Genomic DNA, 20,780 nt, shown 5'->3' with positions numbered 1-20,780 from the left:
CTAAAGGCAACTTCAACATCTGCAAGTATACATAATAAGCAAAATAATGAACATCAATATCCAATCCATCTAGGACAATTAACCTGAAATCATAGGTAAGCCTCCCATGGTACTATTGATATACATATTAACATTACTCATAATAAATAATAGCCAAATGCAAGTTACCATTTGCCTAGCTGTTTCAAGGACACGATATCAAAAATTACATGTAGGAACTTACATGCTTGCAGCTAGAAGCCACATGTTTCTTGTAAAACTCCAGCCAGCAAAACTTCCCAGTGCAACCTCAGCCTGTTTAAAGTGTTATTGGGAAATATTTAACAAAATAACTAAAATACAATAAAAAATTGATAATTAACACCATTGGTCTAACTCAAACTCCTCATCTTGAAGCAAATGAAACCCAAACAAGTTAATGAACTTAACTAATGTCAAAAGGTAGTAAGTGGCCAAATCAGAAGATGAACCTGGTTCTCCAGCTCCAAATCTAGTGCTTTTCGTAAGCACCATGATCTTACTGCCCCAGGATGGATATCATTATTTGCAGTCATTGTGGATTTTCCCTGTACTCCGTAGATTGCCACAGAGGAATCACTGGACAGAAAAGAAAGCTGCCCCTGGAATCAGTCCTCCCCGACCTAACCCCAATCTGATCTGAGGTCCTTCTCAGTCTGAGGCACAGTCAATGCATTACAGTGTCTTCTTCATTTCAATCATTACTTTTACTGCTTTCTGAGTTCTTTTCTGTATCAATCTGGTAAGTATGTTCTTCTCAGAACCTGCTTAACTGACTTTCCATCCCTTCTTTCCCTCCTACTCACTAGGGTGTCCCACTAACTCTCCAAAGGGCAATATATGGAAGCTATGAATTGTCTTTTTAGGATCCCCATCACACTCTGGAACTATTTTGTAAAGAGGCATGTTAACCAGTATCTCAACTATTTGGTGCAGAGTGGTTTTCCATTAGTCTGTGTGTTCCCTGAACATCAAGTCTTTTCAGGAAGATTCTGTATCTTGCCAAAGTTCTTCATAAAACACTCAAGACAACTTGTCAGTAGCTCTTGTATCAAAACTCTTCTAAACTTAAAGCATTGCTAGATGATTAGATTTATTTAGCTAGTCTCTTGACTTCTTTGTGTATTGGTCATGTGTCTTTATATCCTCTCCATGTTCTTAGACCCTAAAACACAAGTGAATATGTAAATATGGTTCTTTCCCAGACATCTGTAAGTGTGGTGTAAATCCTGTTGCATTCCTTGAAGAATTGTATAGATTTACTATGATTTCCACATGCTGACTCCACTAATTTTTTACCCAGGCTTTAGTGTTCCAAATATGTTCATCAATGTGCAGTGAAAATACTGGAGGTACAGGCCTCCTTGGGGAATGGTGAGATCTAGTTCTAGACTTGTTGACTCCTGCCAAGGTCAGTGTTTTTTTGAGTAGTTTCCTCTCAAAGTCTCCACTTTGGTCAGAGTAGATTCTGGCAGGGAATCGCTGTATAGAGAAATACTTCTCCCTCAACACTTTAGTAATTAACTGTCAAAGTTTTCTGGTTATAGATTGAGTATACCTGTGCATACCTATTGAAATTTAGTTACCACTAAGATATGACTTCTATTCTTCCACCTTACAGAAATCAAAGGTCCCAAACAATTGTTAGTCAATCATTTGGTAGCATGTGCATCTGCCATATATACATGTTTCTGTGCTTTTCCTTGGTCATGTCCATGTCTCAAGGACAAGTCTCATATTTTTCCATGCTACCTGCTGCTGTTTTGGGCCAATAAAAATAATTTCTTGCTACCTTAAAGTTTTCTCTTGATTTATGTACACAAAGTTCAAGACCTGTTCAAGACTACTGTTCAAGACCTTCATAGCCAATTAGGTATCACTAAGCTGCTACTTGGTACCATGCGTGAAATCAGTAATAGATACAGTACTATATTGCACAACTGCCATGTCTAAATTTTTTCCAAAGGTAAAGATTCTTCTATGGTCAGTAAGGCTAGTGCTGATGCATATGTGACATATTTGACCAAGTCTTTAAAAATGTGTTCACATTGTTAAAACCATAATTTTCACATGATTTCAGAATGGTCTTTCTTATCTTTCCCTTTCTGGTAATCTTCATATATCTATGAATTTGATCACTTAGTGGTTTTGCAATAGTAGTATGATTATTTGTAAATTTATGTTTATAGTCCCCAGATCCTAGGAAAGTCCTTAACTCAGGGAATTCTTTGACATTGTCAATGGAGAAGTGCTTCTATCTTCTCTACATCAATGCTTACATCTTTCTGAGATAGTATTATCCCTACATACTTAATAGGAAGTCTACAAAACTAGCACTTGTCAATTGACAGCTTCAGACTAGATCCTTAAGTTAATCCAACACTTTCATCAATCATTTCTCATATTCCTCCAGGATTTTTACAAAAACAGTGAGGACACCTATATATACCAATGCTTCCAAGTAATTTATATATCCACCTACTTTCTCCTTCAGCCATTGAAGAGTAGCAAATTCCCCAAAGAAGTCTTGGAACATATTCTGAAACTTGTAAAAATCTATCTACTCTTTTTTTCTTCTGCCATGATAATCTTTTTAAAATATTTAATTATGAATTTAATAATCACAAACATATATCAACATACAAAGAACAAAAAGAAGGTTGATTATGAAATCATGAACTCTTCTTACATACAAGTTGGTTTGAAAAGTATATGTAAAATTCATTACGGTCATTATAAAAATTACATTTTGTAGCCTCATGAATTTTGTTTTGCTTCTATTTATTTTTTATATTTCCTTGATGTTCTTTTTTTTCCCTTCTTTTTATCACTTTCCACTAGCTCCACTCCTCTATGAAATTAGAAGTATTACCTTTTCACATATAAATATAGTTAAGCAAAATAAGTTTAGACACTGGTCATATCTAAATACACATATACATATATGTATGCATGTATATACATATGTGCACATATATGCATATATACATACACATGTGCAAGTGTAGGTATTTCTGCATCTCTAGTATGCCACATTTCTGCTGATAGGTGGGAGCATGTTTCATCAACAATTGTCTGGTATCATGACTAGTCACTGAATTCATCAGTGTTCTGAAATTTTTATAAGTTATTTTCCTTTAAATTGTTGTTGTTACCTTTGGGTCATTTCACTTGCAAATTTAATGCAAGTCTTCTCAAGTTTCTCTGATTTCTTTATATTCATTATATCTTATATCACAACAATATTTCAGTGCATTCATATGACATTTAGTTTAGACCTTACATGTATGTGTGTGTATGAATGGATGGATGGATACTCCTGGTCTATACCTATTAATTTACAACACATTTAGAATTTTGTCCTACATCTTGTTCAAATCTTAGTTAAAATTGTGTTCAACAAATCTGTTATGAAAAAACAGCTATTAAAACACATTGACATATAATAATTAGGCAGTAAATCAATATGTAAATACAATGAACATATAGTACTCATATAATCACACGGCTAAAAACATTGACTAATAATTAGCATATGAAAAGGCAATCAATATTTATGGAGCATGCAAATGAGCATCAACCTTATCAATAACTCATAACTTAATAAATTAATAACCAATAGCCCTCACAAGCAAAATACCTTTGCAATTCTGTGAAATAGAGAGAGATCATGTGAAACAGAGTCAGTCGTGAGAGAAGAAAATTCCATGGAGGGAAAAACAATACAAAAATTTAAAATTAAAAGTTGCATCAAAATCTGGACTTGAAAAAGATAACTCCAGTGAGGAAATAAGAAAGTATTTTAAAGTTAAAATAAAAATAGAATAAAAGAAATACTGTCCTAAAAACAAAATTTGACTCAAAACTCAAAAACATAAAAAAGTCCAGTTCCATGATTACCATCCTAAATTGTGACTCCTGTATGTAACTTAAGCAGACTTAATCAAAGAAGAGAAAAAGAGCACCAAAATTATAATATCTCAAAGGAGAAACCCTATCTGCTGCAAGTGAAAGCAGCATTTGATGCTACAGTGGTGTTAAGAAGCCCACGGCAGTTCATATGCTGCTCTCTAAGACTACAGAAAGACAGTATGTCACTATATTAATTATCCAAAGAGGGATTGCAACAGCTAAATTGCCCACTGAATGTATTCAAGCCCCAACCCAGTCAGTTCTATCAAAGTTGCCCTGGCAACTATATCCTTTCGAAAAGAAAATGAAATTACACTATCCCTACTAATCATCAAAGGGTGCTCAGCCTTTATGTGTTCTGATTACTTCCTCCAAAAATCTGAACACCACTTTTGCTCCCTCCCTGTCTCCTACAGAAACACTCTTTCATGAGCAAAGGAAGGAAAAAATAAAGGAAACTCTGGAATCTTCTGTAATTATGCTCAGTTCTCACCACTTCCCCATCTCCCACCAATCTGTTTGCCTCTATGGGACCTTCTGGGAACTTCCTCAGGACTGTATGTGTAAGAGAGATTTGACTTATTCTGCTTGGTCTCAAAGATCTGGTAGACCTAGAAGCAAAACTGGAAGTTATAGGAAGATTGATTTTTTGCTAAACAAGAGTAGATTTTCTGACAATTAGAAAAAGCCCTTCATGAAGTATGCTTGCCTTATGTATCACTGGAGGTCTTTGAATAAATATCACTTACCAGGGTGCTATGAATAACTATGTTTAGCTATTCCTCAATCAGTGGACATCTACGTGGCTTCCAATTCTTTGCTATCTTCAAAACTACTGCTGTAAATATGTTGTTTTATATGGGGACTTTCTTATTATGAATTCCTTTCTTGCAGCATAAGTCCAGTAATGGGGTCTCCAGTTCAAAGGATTTGGACACTTCAGTCAGTTTATTTGAATAATTCCAAATTGCTTTCCAAAATAGTTATATCATTTCACAACTCCACCAACAATGTATTAGTGTGTGTATCATCCCAAACCCCTGCAACATTGACTATTGTTGTTTTTGACATCTTTGCCAATTTGCAGGTTGCTTATTCTCCTGTCATGACCTTCAAGAACCTAGGGTCACATTCATGCCACAGCAAGGCAGTGGAGTAGGTTTTCAGTGGAGTCCCATTAGATAACTTTACAAAAATGTGGTCCAGACCACAGTTATTTTACATTGTAGACAGCACTTTTCCTCTACACAGGAGAACAGTGTTGTTGCTGTTATTTTTTTTTCTTTCCAAGTAGACTGTTGCAAACAGTATAATAGAAATAGTAGATAATCCCATCAGAAGAGCTGGATTCAAACTGTAGCTCCACTCTACTAACTTTGTGACCTTCATCAACTTAGTTCACCTCTCTAAGCCTCATTTTCCTTATCCACATAATAGGGATAATTAAACTTGCAACCTCAGGATGCTCAATGGAGATAATATGTATCAAATGACATTGGAAGGGACTTTAGTAGTCATATCAAGAGAGATAGTGAAATTAATAAAATGGAAGAAAACAGTATGGTTGAAATTAAAAGTACATATAGAAGGGTTGGACATGATCATATGAAAGATTGCATCTTTATCAGGGCTTAAGCAAAAGAAGAAAGGGAGTAGGGGAGAGATGTTGTACTGGACTTTTGATATGTAGAAGAGAAAAGAAAGATAACCAGGGTCATTTCCCATAAAAATATGAGGCCAGTTCCTGTCTTAGCGGGTGTAGCATAGGTGGTTTGGGGAAATAAGACCTAGAATAGCTAAACCCAGATCTCTTAGGCTAAATATATCTTTCCTTCCTCATCATTTATTGGAAAGCCAGATAAAGTACATGAACCACTTTGGGTTCTGCAATGAACTGTGTGGTATAAAATGGCAAACAGTCACTGGACTTGGAGTCCTGGATTCTATTTTACCATTACTTGTGTGGGTCTTTCACCTCTCTGGTCTTTCTCTGCTTCAAGTTTCCTCACTTATAAAATAAGGATGTTGGTAATCTCCAAAGTCTCTCTCAGCTCTAGTATTTCTTATATTTGTTTTAATACTCACATGGCTACAATAATAGGAGAAACAGAAAACTGAAATATGTTTTCCTTACTGTCCAGAGAAAGGATGTTGCTTTTGATGCCCTTTAACATGCCATTCACAGCCACTTTCATTGTCAGCACATTTTCCCCATGCAATAGGCATCTCCTGAACAGATCTAACCGAGAGACCAAGCAGAAACAGAACACAATGCTCTTTATTGCTGGTCTGCTTATTTTTAGAAATTCCCGGTTAGATCATCAGTGATTCTAAATCAAATGTAAATAGCACAAAGACAAAAGTTCATAACCTGAAAGAGATTTATTTAAATCATAAAGAGACCTTTGGAAAACCTGAGATTTCTAGATGACCTCATTAAACGAATTCCTTTTTCAGTTGTTTTCCTCTTTTAGCTCTTTCAATTTTCTTTCATTTATTCAATTACTTTTCAAATGTTTTTAAGTACCTGTTTTGAAATTTTTTTATACCTTTGATTCAATGATGTGGAGAATCCCCCTCTCAATGCAGATTATTTACTTCTCTGCAGTTTATAGTCTTACATCAATCTATCAGTGAGCATTTATTTATCACCTACTATGTGCCATGTGCTATGCTAGGCTCTGGGGCTACAAAAATAAAAACGACACAGCCTGTGCCCTTAAGAGAGCTTACATTTCTCTCAGGGGAAACAGAATGTACAATACATTACATATGAGTAGATGCAAAATAGGTGTGAAGTAAATGCAATCTTTAGGGGGGAGGGACAAACTTGACCTCTTGAAAGCAATGTAGCTTTAAGCAGTAGAGGAGGCCTGGAATATGGAATATCAAACTAGCTTTAAAGTCAAGAAGACCTGGATTTAACTCCTGGCTTTGTCACTTTGGAGGAGGGATGGTGGTGGACAATGAGAGTTAAGTGACTTGTCCAGAGTCACACAGCTAGTAAGTGTCAAATTTGAATTCAGGTCTTTCTGACCAGGGAGGATGCTCTATCTGCTGTGACACCTAGGTTTCCTCCCTGAGCAAGTGACTTAACTTCTCAATGACTTAGTCCAGTGGTGTCAAACTCAAATAGAAACTAATCAAGTACATAAGGATTCTTATAGCCACATGTTCCTTTAGTTTTTAAATGTACTATTATCTACATTTTATTATATTTTAATTTATTTTGCTAAATATTCCCCAACTGCATTTTAATCTGCTTCAGGCACATGCAGAAATATTGTGGGCCACATGTGGCCCCCTCTGCCTTAGACAGTTACCTAAGGCTCTAGGTTGAGGAGAAGTTGGGAATCTGCATTCATGGAGAAAGGTTCCCTACTCTAATGAAATAATAGAAGCTAAATCAAAAGCAGAGTTCACTCCCAATAGTGCAGTCCTGTTTGGGTTTTTGTTTTTGTTTTTGAAGGGAACAGAATCAAATATTCTTGTAGTAAAATAAAGCATCCTAAAGTGCCTCATGAAAACGCCATCCTTTTCTTCAAATCCAAACTGTAGCTATAATACTATGTAATTGACTGGATATTTTGTAGGCATTGCTTAAGCTGATTGATTCTAGGGCTGGATCTGGTCCTCTCCAAGGCATGTTAAGCAAACTTTGCAGAAACTCCTTAGTTCTGACCACTTATAAACAGAGGGTGCTCTGGTCTGATTGTCTTACACACAGTCATTGGCAATCATCTTACATATTTCCACTTTGGAATAGGTGTAATTGCTCAAAAAGTAATTGAGGAACAGTGAAGACAGATTAATGTGTTTTACCACTTTTAGGGGAAGTATAGAGACTTTTTTTGGTTAGCTATATTTATCAGAACAGCTCAGGTCCCTCTTCTTCTATTTACTATTAAGGGTATGTTGGTTACCACATAATGGCAGGGACCGAGGTTTGAAATCCATCCCTGCCATTTGCTGGCCTGCTAGGTGTGTCCAGGAGATAATATTCTCTCCCATGATGCCTTGCATAAAATTAGTTCCACAGGTCTGGAAAGTATTTCCTCTTCCCCTCCACCACAAAACATCCTAAGCTCCCTTGAAAGCACAGTTCTGCAACCACCTCCTCCTCATGGGTTTTTTAATCAGTCCATTGTTAGTGTTTACTCTCTCCTGAAAGTCTTTTGTGTTTACTCCACACGTTGTATCTTTATGATAAAATATAAGCTTTCTGAAGACAAAGACTGTTTCATTTTTGTCTGTGATTTGTCAGCAACTAGTAAAGAATATTATAGAACGTAGCAAGTGTTGCTTAAATATTTGTTGTATTGTGTTGTATGGTATGAAGTTGTATTGTAACTTCAAACAAACAACAGGATAATAATGGCTTGTTATTATTAACAGTAATAATTATTGCTATTATGATAGTAACAATAATTGTTACTGATGCTATAATAATAACAACGTTAATTATTTTATTGAACATTAATGGTTACCATAAATATTAGTTATAATAATTAATAATATAGTTATAATAATTAATAATATACTTATAATATGATATACAATATAACAATATAAATCTGAATAATAACAGTAGCAGTTATTAACAATACTTATTGTTATAATCATAGTAACAATTGTTATAGTCAATAATTATTATTGTCATAATAGCAATAATTATTATACCTAACTATTATTGTTACTTCTATTATTCTTACAAGAAGAGTAATAATATTATTATTGTTAAGTGTAATAACATTTACATATTATTGTAAATTTGATGAAGTTACTTTACATATAATATCCTAGAAGTTCCCTGAGATACCTTCTGTCTCTCACAATCTCCATATAATACAGAGTTCTAGGTCTCATAAATCTAAAACCATCTCAAAACACTCAATATGCTATTTTCCTAGGGTGGCGTTAAGGTTAGTTTCTTCTATTCCTTGTTCAATCATGAATTCTCTTCCACTTCGTCTCATTTTCTCTTCTTCTCCTGTCTTTCGGTGGCAACATGATATGGAAAATGAGAGAAATATGAATTGAACACCTTTAAAACACACACACACACACACACACACACACACACACACACACACACACACACCCTGATATCCCTATTATGCAGAAGAGGACTATTGGGGGGGAGCTGCTGTTTTTTGCAGCTTAACAACTGGATATAAAACAGTTAATTGATTTGCATTATTTTATATTCCAGAAGCCAAGACATGGCATTTATATAATGAAATTTTCTCCTGTTTTATTTTTTAGCTCAACAGAATTCACCAAAAATCCATGAAGGCTGGTGGGCATATAAAGAGGTGGTCCAGGGGAGTTTTGTTCCAGGTAAGCACATATGAAACATTTGTTTCTCTAAAAAGTGGAGTGAGGGGAGCTTTGGATATAGGTTCTTACTCCCAGAACTTCTGAAATACTGCAGGTTTATCTAGTTTATATAGCAAAATAGTATCTTGTGGGTTACTAGACGTCCCCACAAGGAGAAAGTGTGTAAATGAGTGGCATTACAATCAGCCTGGAACTTCATGTCATCTTAACCAGAGTGTGCCTTTACAGGCAAACCTGCAATTACAAGGGCATTACTGCTACTAGGGGGCAGTGGCAGGGAAGAAGCTTGGAAATCTGGTTGGTTGGCATTCGACTCAGGGATGTAGAACAATCTCTTACTGTTAATGAAACAAGAAATGTGTGAAGGCTGAATGTGGAGGAGAATCTTGCTGGGCTGTGTGCTGTCAATGATGTCGCTTCAATAGAAAGCAAGATCTGGACACACAACAGAATTAGGGAACCCTGCCAAACACCTGATAAAAATAACAGGTGAGATGGATGGAAGCAGCATGGGGAGAGAGGAAAGTAAGACATTGACTGGCTAGATCTTGGAACTGCCAAAGCACAGGTTACCTTGCATTTGAAAATGAGAAAGGAAAGGGAGAAGCAAGCAGAATTTGAAAAAAGGTAAAATCAAAAACAATTTTTCGTCAGTCCTTCCTGTGTTCTAATTGTTCCTAGGTGCCCATCCAAGCCCATTGTTGCCTCTATTTATTGAACCACCTATGGTTTTATCGTTGCATTGTATAATACAAACAGGAGGGAAGTCAGACAGTGTTGTGAGGGCAGGAACATGGTAATTATATTAATCAGTGGTGTTAGCAATACAAAGTAACCAAAATCTTGATAAAGATAGCTATGCATCTGACACTGGCATCTCTGAGATGAGAGAAATTTTTAAGAGAATTGGAAAATCAGAGTGGAGGTCTGGAAGGGTAGAGAACCTGAGGCCTTGAGATCACATGTGGCCCTCTAGGTCTTCAAGTGCAGCCCTGTGATTGAATCCAAACTTCCCAGAACAAACCCCCTTAATAAAAGAATTTGTTCTGTAAAACTTGGACTCTGTCAAAGGGAAACACCCAAGGACCTAGAAAGCCATGTGTGGCCTCAAGGCTACAGGTTCCCTACCCCTGGCTGAGGAGGAATAGAGGGGAAGGAAGAGAAAGAAAGAAAATAAGGCTAAATAAAATGAAGAAGGGAAGACGGGAGAGGTCCTTCAGTGTTGTTTGTAACCATTTGGAAGTGGGTGAATGAGAATCAATGTTGATAAAAGTAGAAGCAGGTTGCTGCTCAGAAAGTCAGGTCCATGTGCCAAAAGTCTAAATTAAGGCCTGGGTGACAGGTCTCAGAGAGAAGATAAATACTAGTTGATTCACAGTACATTCTTTTAGACTGCTCTTTTCTAACAAGGAAGGATGGAAGGAAGGAAAAAAGTATTTATTAAGTACCTACTATATACCAGATACTGTGCTAAGTTCTTTTTACAGATGTTATATCTTTTGATCCTTATAACAACCCTGGGTGGTAAATGCCACTATATACTCATTTATAGTTGAGGAAATTGAGGCAAACAGCAGCTAATTGACTTTCTTTTGTTGTTGTTCAGTTGTTTCAATCATTTCTAGCTCTGTGAATCCTTTTGGGGGTTTTCTTGGCAGAAGTATTGGAATGGTTTGCCATTTCCTTATCCAGCTCATTTTACAGATGAAGAAATTGAGACAAACAGAGTTAAGTGACTTACCCAGGGTCATTTACTCAGCTAGTAAGTATCTGAGGCTGGATTTGGACTCAGGTCTTCTGATTCCAGACCTAGTACTCTATCCACTGCTTCACCTAGCTGCCCCAGTTAGGTGACTTGCCCAGTGTTAAATAGCTAGTAAGTTTCTGAAGCTAAAATTGAACTCAGATCTTCCTGACTCCATGCCCATTGTTGTCTGTATTCATTGAGCCACCTAGGACCTCATCATTGCATGGTATAATGCAGACTGGGAGGGAAGTCAGATAATGTTGTAAGAGCAGGAACATGGTAATTACATTAATCACTGGTTCTAGCAATCCACAGTAACCAAACATCTTGATAAAGATAGCTATGCATCTGATACTGGAATCTCTGAGAAACTTTTAAGAAAATTGAAAAATCATTAGATTTAGAAAGTGGAGTAATCAATAAAACCCAACAGAAAGTTGTTGAAAGTTGAATTCTAGTGGCTGGGCTTTCTTTTCATGACAGTGCTAATGGTTTATAGCAAATGAAGATTCTGGATGCTCTTTTTTGCTTGTGTGAAGTTGAGAATATCTTTAAGAACTTTACACAATTGAGACTTCATATTTTCAATGAAATCAAGATGACAAAACATATATATCTTTCTGAGAGGAAGATACTTCATAGTCTTGAAATCACTGAGATTCATTTAATTCCCCCAAGATATCCTTCTTCCTGACTCCCTTCTGTTTCCCTATATGTGTTGTCTTCCTTCTTCAGAATGTGAACTCCTTGAGGGTAGACACCATCTTGCTTGCTTTTGCATCCTCAGCACTTAGCACAGTGCCTGGAACATAGTAAATGCTTACAACAAAGGTTCTATCTACTTATCTATCTTTTCATTCATCCATCCATCTATCCATCCATCCATCCATCAATCTATTTCCTAGAGTGGTATAAGGTTATTTGTCATCTTTGGGGTATCTCTTCTAAGGAAAACTTATATTCTGGGAAGAGTAAGAAATAATGAATACTTTATTTGGTATTTTGGGGGGAAATCCAAATATCCATACTACAACACAAAAAAGGTAGGGGCTTATGTATATTATAGAATGATTTGCCACTGGGTTCCTTTAGTAGGGCAACTTAAATAGGTTTTGATTTATAGAGATTCATTTTATTCACAACATCTCAGGAGGGCATCTATGTATAAGGCTTCTTCATTGTCCTCTAGACCATAAACTCCCATGTATGGAAAATGATCAGGAAATGGGATAGTCTCATCAAATATTCTGACTAACTTATTGAGTACCTATATATACAATTAACAATTTTCAAAAAGACAGAATACCCTGATATCTATTCCTCAGAAGGTAATTTCATCTCGCTTTAATGACTCAGGCTGTCAATTGACAAGCACTTATTAAGTGCCTACTAAGTACTTTGCTAGGGATAGAAGGACTAAAATAAAACAGACCTTGATCTTAAGGATCACAGGAGACAACTTTTACATATATAAGTATAGGAGGTAGTTAAGAGAAAGAAGGCACCGGTACTTGGGGGAATCATAGCTTTAGAATGAGAGGGGACATTAGAGGTCATCAAATCCAATCTTCCCACTGCAAAGATGAGGAAACTGAGGCACTTGTCATAGCTTGTTTGAATCCAGGTCTTTTTGACTCCAAGTCCAACATTGTATTTCCTTACATTATGTTGCCTCTCATTTAAGCAAGAATCTCTGTAGAATGTGGTGCTTGGGCACCATCTTGAAGGAAGAGAAGAATTCTATGAGGTTGAGATGAAAAGTGAGCTTCATGTGGTCATGGGGAATGATTTTCACAAAGACACAGAGAATCATATGTGAGAAATAGACAGAAGTCCAGTGTGTCTAGACTATAGAAAGGAAAGAAATGTATGATATTTTTCTTGTTGTTCACTTATTTTTCAGTCACGTCTGACTTTTTTAATTAAATTATTTTATTTGTTTTCAGTGTTCTACAATCACTTCCATATATCTTAGATTTTTTTCCACATCCCTTCTCTTCCTTTCCCCCTCCCTTCCCACTCCCTCACTGAGAAGGCATAAAATCTTATATAGGTTCTACACATACATTCCTATTAAATACATTTTCACCTTAGTCATGTTGCATAGAAGAAATAAAATGAGTGGGAGAAACCATAAAACAAAACATAATACAAAAGAAAATGGTCTGCTTTATTCTGCGATCCAGTTTTGTAGTTCTTTCTCTAGATGTGGAAGGCATTTTTGCCTCAAGAGTCCATTGGGAATTTTTTAAGTCCTTGTATTGCAATGAAGTTCTAAGTCTACCAGAAAAATTCCTCGCACACTGTGGTTGTTGCTGTGTACAGAGTTGTCCTGGTTCTGCTCCTTTCACTCAGCATCAGTTCACATAAGTCCTTCCAGGCCTCTCTGAAGTCTTCCTGTTCATCCACGTCTGACTTTTCATGACCCCATTTGGAGTTTTCTGGGCAAAGATATGGAGTGGTTTGCTATTTCTTTCTCCAGTTCATTTTACAAATGAAGTTACTGAAGCAAACAGTGTTAAATTATTTACCCAGGGTCACACAATTAGTAAGTGTCTGTGGTCAGATTTGAACTAAGGAAGATGAGTATTCCTGACTTTAGGCTTGGCATTCCCTAGCTGTCATGATGTATGATGAGGGTACAAAAAATAGATTGGGATAAAGCTATAAAGGACTTTAAGTATTTATGTTTGCTTCCAGAGTAATTAGGGAGGTGTACAAATTGATTGAGGAGGAAAGTGAAAAGGTAAGAGCTATACTTAAGGAAGATCATTTTGGCCACAATATGGAGGATTGACTTGAGGAAGGGAGACCAATTAGGAGGCCATTGCAATAGTATAGGCAAGAGGTGATGAAGACCTGTACTGTGGAAGTAATTATGTGCAGTAAATATTCAGAATCTTGCAGCCTTTGAACCACTTGTCTCAGGATTGGGGTAGAATGGTAACATGTGGAAAAGAAGATGGGAATGCATTTGGGAATGGGGGTAAGGAAAGGAAGGCATTTTTTTAAAGCTCTATCTCAATTAACCACCAAGTGAACTGTTTGTTTTATTTAAGAAACAATCTCTTGAATCCTTGAAATAAATTAAGAAGAATTGAACATGGGAAGTGGAAAAGAGAACAAAGAACTAGAATCTCCTTTCTCCCCATTAACATTCCAGTATAAAGAGTCTTGACAGGCAATTACTATGATGTGGAGCATTTCTCTCTAAACTCCAGAGGTACCTGTCCAGTGTGTTTATGGAAATGGGGCACTGAATTGGGTTAATGGAAAGTATGGCGTCACAGAAAGCCTGTGGCCAAGGGGAAAGCCTCTACTTTGCACTTCTATGAGATAGAGAAGGAATGAATCTGTTGAACCTTTTTACAGATGCTAAATGACAAGTCCTCCTGTCTACAAAACCATGTCCTTGGGGTAAGAAGGAAGCAAAAAGTAACTTGAATGAACTCCCTGGCTTTGTTGCTGTGTGGTCAGCTAGTCTAGTCTCTGAACGTACTCCACTATTTTGTACTCTTGGAAGTATGGAAGGAGTCATAAGAGTTCACATCTCTAGTCCATCCACTTGTATCAAGGCAAAGGTTATGCCTAAACTCAGTCACAAAAATAGCTTAATTACCTTTTAGAAGGGCATTCTACAATCTTCTTTCAATTTCTCCTTTACTTCCAGGATTTTCCCAATCAATCCGCAAGCATTTATTAAGGACTAACTGTATGTTTAAGATTATATATATGAAATAAAACTAATCGCTGCCTTCATGGAGCTTATATTCCATCAGGCAAGACCACACGTACATATATTCATAAACAAATTATATAAAAATGAATATAACAATGGAGGGGATAAGAAGAAACTTTGGGAATTGGGATTGGTTTCATACAAGAAAGTGGTGCTTGATAAGAGTTTTGAAGGAGGCTAAGGATTCTAAGAAACAGAGTATGTTGATTTTGAGCAATTTCTCAGACATCCATTTGAAGTGAACAATAGGCAGTTGGTGATGTAGAACTAAAGGTCAGGGGAGAGACTGGGAATGGATGTATAGATAGGAGAGTCATCTGGATACAGATTGGAATTCAACCATTATCAAATGGAAAGATGTTAAGTGTGGGCCCAGTCACTAACAATAAGCTTGTCATCTGATATCCACCCTAGCTAAATTTGAAGAGCTTTATATCCAAGTTGACTTCTGAGGGATAACATTTTTTAATCTTTGCAACTATCAAGTATAGTTTACTAAGGCATGGGTGAGGGTTTGGGGAAGGGTTCATGATGCATCATTGGAAAGTGTGGTACAACTCACAAAAAAAAATTTTGCAGAAGAAAACTCATCATGAACCTTGTAAGATTCCTGTGATGTAGCTAAGAAGAAGATTGTATTATCCCTATTTTATGCATGAGATAATGGAGGTTCATTGTTATTAAATGACTTGCTAAGGATCCCAAAACTTTTAAACTGATGAGTCAGCAATCAAGGCCTTGACTCTGAGTCCCTGCTGCTTCTGCTTTACCATTCTGCCTCTCATCATACCAAGCTACTTTCTGATGTGATAAAAGACTCCAATCCCAACATCTATGAAGAGATTTTTTTTCTTCCTGTCTGAATTTATCCAAACTGAATGGCAATTCACTTTCCCCTTTAATTTATCTTCCCAAAGAAAAATGTTTGGATAAAATAAGTTTTGATAATTCATTAAATAAATATACTATTTGGGGAAGGACTGACCATGGAAGAATAGTTCTAATTAGCTAAACAAACTTTGTCTTTGGATAGTCAGAATGACTCTCTTAACTTATACTTCAAACCTGAAGGACAATAAATGACAAGACTGGCCAGCTACACCAATGGCTATGAACAGTCTCCAGAAATTAAATAGAAGCTATTCTTAGGGTGAGATTTTTACACCACACGCGATTTCCAAAACTGATTCCAAAAAATATGGTTTCTTTAATACCTTGGTCACCATAGTTGAGAAGACCAAAGGAATGATATCTCCTTTAAAACCAAGGACTTGCTCAAATATTTTGATTACCATGCTTAACAGGTGTCAGAGGATCTTGTTCCAAATTGTACCTCCAACTCTTAATTCTTTGTGTGACTTAAGGCAAGTGATTTAGCTTCCCTGGGCCTCAGTTATACCATTTGTAAAATGATGGCATTGGACTAAATGGTCTCTGACATCTCTCCCTGTTCTAGATCTATAATCCTATGATCTGTCTTCATCTCGGAATCCCAGTGAACCCAATAACATTTAAAGCAACTATATTTATAAATATAGTTTCTTCAAGTACAAAAATACACTTAGTAAGCAGTGATTTAAATGTTTTCCTACGTGGCTCCCACTTCCAAGCTATATAAAACTTACCTTTTCCTAAGATGTAAAATTATTACATTGTCTTTGAGATAATTCCTGTGTGTGTGTGTGTGTGTGTGTGAATACTGTTAAATCTCCTCTCTCATGACTTTCTTAGTTTTGTAAATCATTAAAGATATTTAGAGGCCTCAGAACTTCTTAGACATTGAATCAATATAGTTAGCTGCTAAGGTATTGCTCACAGCCAAAAACGGCCCTCAGGGAAAGTATCTGGCCCAGATGGCCCTTGTATATTCCTCTAATGTTTAACAGCACCTCTTATTATTCTATATTGAAGAATCTCATAAATAGACCAGGCTAATGAAGGTTGCCATGATTTCTAGTATATGCTGATAAAAGGGATAGAGTTGTAAGGGACAGAGCCTGATGATCACTCTAACAGGAAGACTGGGTAAAAGTGCATCATATTTCATATACTTCAAGCTGTGCTCTAGTGAATCGTAGAGACACAAGTAAGGGCCTCTCTCAATGTGCAATTTCTGATTTAAAAGGTTTCTTTGATCTAGCTTCTCACAGTTAGGTTATATTTCTGGCGTTTTGGCAAATATCTCCTTCTTTATGCCTCATGTCCCAGGAGGTTTTAAGACATTAATGGAATACATTGACTCATAGTACGTAAGAGCCAAGCAGCTAGGTGGTATAGTGGATAGGAGTACTGGGTTTAAAGTCAGGAAGACCTGAGTTCAAATTCAGTCTCAGATATTTACTAGCTGTGTGACCCTGGCAAGTCACTTGACCCAGTTTGCCTCAGTTTCTTCATCTGTAAAATGAACTGGAGAGGGAAATGTTAAACCACTCCAGTGTCTTTGCCTACAAAACCCAAAAAGAAGCCACAAAGAGTCAGACATGACTGAAAAAGACAATGTTAGACATTAGACACTAAACAACAACAACTTTAGAGTTAGAAGATACTTAGGAATCATCTAATCTAATCTCCTTCATTTTACAGAGGAAGAAATTGAAGGATAAAGAGGGCAAATGACTTGTCCAGGGTCATATAGCCAATTAGTGTCAAAATCAAGATTGAAACCTAGGTCTTCTGACTCCTAATATTCTTCCCAGCATATCACATTGTAACAAGTACTAAGTAAGTCCTTTCTTTAGGGAGAAAGGATCTAAAGAGTATCAAGTTCCAAATGAGAAAACGAGTTGCTTATGTCAAAGCACTATGAAAACTGAAAAGTACTATGCCAGAGATCAGATGAGAGAAAGGAAACTGAGCTACCTGGTCGGTGAGAGCCAACCTGGCTTGGTTAGGTAAGGCTCATCACCAAGTTGGCCACAGGTGAGGAGAGTTTTTTAACTGTAGCAATTCTGAGAGGAATTTTACTAAGTTATTGAGGATTTGTAATCTGGGCTGGTGGAAGGAATTCCCTCCTAGGTATTATTAGGCATCCTCGAAGAGTTGAAAAAGTTAATTTATATGTGACTTGTTGCTTTTAAAAAAAAATCTTTTCCCAAAGGTGATCTCATTTTATCTTCAAAGCATTCCAATGAGTTAGAATGAGGATTATTTTACCTATGAAGCAATATATGTTCAGAGAAGTCAAATGATTTCCTAAAGATGAATAGTACATTGTGGCCAGAACTAACGCCTATGACTATACCAAAGTAATACCCAAGTTGTGCAGTGGATAGAGCACTGGACCTAGAATTGACAAGACTGGAATTCAAATTGAGCCTCAGACAATTATTAGTTGTGTGACTCTAGACAAATCACTTAACCTCTGTCTGCCTCACTTTCTTTATCTGTAAAATGGGAATGATAATAAGAAATTCCGGGGCTGCTGTGAGGATAAAGATGAAATGCTATTTATAAAACACTTTGCAAACCTTAATAATAGCAAACATTAGCTATAATTACTGAGATGAGGAGGAGGAGGAGGAGGAGGAGGAGGAGGTCTTGGCCATGAAATTCAATGATCCCTACTCACTTCACTTTATAATATAAAGTTAAATCTGATATATAACATCCAAATCAAATGCAAATAGTATCTTTAATGCAGTAGGGTAACAGTATTCTAGAGAGAATCCTCTGTCTAAATCTTTTAAAGCGAAAAATCTTTTTGTGCTGCATCTACTTTGTTCTTGTTTTTTTTAACCAGGTGTTCTTAAAGTGGTACTCACTAATAATCTCCTTATACTCTTCCACAGTAATTCCACCACTTATGTTGTTCATTCAGTGAATCAGACAACAAATATTTTAAAGAACTACTATGAACCATGCACTTTGCTGAGTCCCATAGGAGGTATAAAGATAATTAAGACATAAGCCTTGTCCTCTTAATCTTGTTAGGATAATTAAAATTCAGTTCATATTGATTTGGAAAAGTCTTCAGGAATACTTTTAGTAAGAAAAAGAAATTTTTAAAAATTATCTCCCTAGTATATAATTATATGTATGTGATAGTATCAGTGTATTATGCTATCAACCAGAAGATAGAATAAGGTTACATCTAAATAGAAGAAAAATTCACAGGTACTCCTTAGAGAAGCAAAGAAATGAATTGGTTTTTCTGTATGCCTAGAGATAACAAAAAGCATTATTTCATGAGATATTTTATCATACATACTTGCACAAAGTCCACCATGAAAATAGTTGTAACGTATGTACCCATGTTGGTTTGACGAGAATGAAGAAGTAGAGAAATTCTATAAGAGATGACTAAAACACTCCAGATCAAATTAACATAGATTTGGATGCTTGATAACATCAGTGCAAAGATTGGGAAAAGTGAAAATAGGGAGAAATATACAGGAAAGCATAGTTCAGGAATGACAGAGACATCAAACTTGTCTATGATTCAGAGGTCATGTCTTTATTCTTAAATCTATTTTAAAAATATGTAATATCTTTTACTTAAATCACTTACATTCTTATCGTATTCTTCCTTCTAACTCATCACAACCATCTATTATAATAAAGAATTTTTAAAAAGGAGATTGGAAAGAAGTCAGTATAGCAAATGCAACTAACAAGTGGAAAAAGTACACCATTTACTTTGCTGAGCTCCCTGTGAGGTTGATCATCGTTGTTGCACCAAAGAAGACCAGTCTACAACCTTATACTGCCCTATTTAGTTCTTAGATTCTTTGGGATACTTTCATTACACTTTCTGGGATGCCAGCCCAATTCATGTTCTTATCACAGCGTAATTGACTAGACTTTCAGAGTTCTTGCCAGACTATCACAGCTGGTCTGGAGTGGTCTCAAGACACACAGAGTCCTCACTTTGCATCATTTTAATTGGCATTCCCTTTGACACCACTACACCCCTTGCCCCTTACCCACCCCCTACAGGATAGGTCAGGCTTTGAAGGGGCTGTTTCATCATGTTATCATCATCAGTAGTGTTAGTAGTAGCTGTACTCAGTTATAGTCGTCATGGTATGAGTATTTAGAAAAATCATTCTTATTTTGCTGTTCAGGTAGAAATAGTCCTAGGAAAAGACTCTATTTTGCTCACATTTTTTTTTTCTAAATTTCATGTTCATATACTGTTGCATAGGTTGATAAAATAACTGCTTTTTATAGTGAATAAAAGTGTTAGAATGTAAAATCATCTTCTATAGCCTAACTAAAAGCATCCTCAGTAAAACTCCAATAGCAGATAGGATGATGGGAATGATAATGTACCTCATTGTGTTTCCACATGATTTTGAATCTTTCCTCCATACTTTGAAAGCTTTTTTATTTAATGCAGCTCAGAGACTATAAGTATCTGGTACTATGACATCTTTTAAAAACATTGTTGTTAGGCTTTTATGAATTAATGCTTCATCCAGGCAATTGCGAATGACACCCTTATCTGTGATCACATTCTACTAAAAGTACAGTTGAGTTGTCCAGTGTATTTGGAGGTCTTTTTTTTAGTGTGAGGGGATGGGAATGGGAAGAGCATGGGATTTGTTTTGGACAAACTTTTTGTAGTCTACAGTGTTGTGTTTCTTAGTTTTCTTAAATAATTTGCATCAAACACCGAGTCTAGGCCCATTAAAGATTATCTTTGTAATTTCTTAAGACAATGGCCTGCTCCTGATATTCTATCATAAGCTCCTATATTTCCACAAACAAATCTGCATGACTCAGCCAATTGCTCAGTGGTCTTTGTCAACATGTTGTTGGCTACATTCATTTTTTATTTCATTATTTCATCTTATTAGTTTCATTAGCTCCATCTGTAGGTTAATCACTGTCAGTTCCATTCAGCAAATAGAATAGTATGTATTTGTTATTAACCTTTACTATTGCTTGTAATGGTCCCTAAATGACTTCAGTCCAGTTACTTAAGTTAGAATTTTCTTATCTCTCTTTGCCAACAAATCCCCCTACTACCTTTATCTTATTGTCAAATCCTGTTACATCTCCAAAGTATGTCCACTGCTGCTA

The 20,780-nt window shown here is 36.2% G+C and overlaps 1 protein-coding gene across 1 annotated transcript in view; it reads left to right on the top strand.

Annotated features, from left to right (window-relative positions):
* Positions 1 to 20,780, top strand: part of CA10 (carbonic anhydrase 10) — a 718,916-nt gene that overhangs the window by 107,936 nt on the left and 590,200 nt on the right. The window contains exon 2 of the mRNA XM_072646737.1: positions 9,196 to 9,270. Coding sequence (XP_072502838.1) covers positions 9,196 to 9,270 — 75 coding nt within the window. The remainder of the gene's footprint in view (positions 1 to 9,195; positions 9,271 to 20,780) is intronic.

Source organism: Notamacropus eugenii, chromosome 2 (genome assembly GCF_028372415.1).
Source record: "Notamacropus eugenii isolate mMacEug1 chromosome 2, mMacEug1.pri_v2, whole genome shotgun sequence".
In the NCBI taxonomy this organism is placed as follows: domain Eukaryota; kingdom Metazoa; phylum Chordata; class Mammalia; order Diprotodontia; family Macropodidae; genus Notamacropus; species Notamacropus eugenii.
Note: the sequence above shows the minus strand (reverse complement) of the source record. Positions and strands in the feature narration are given on the sequence as shown.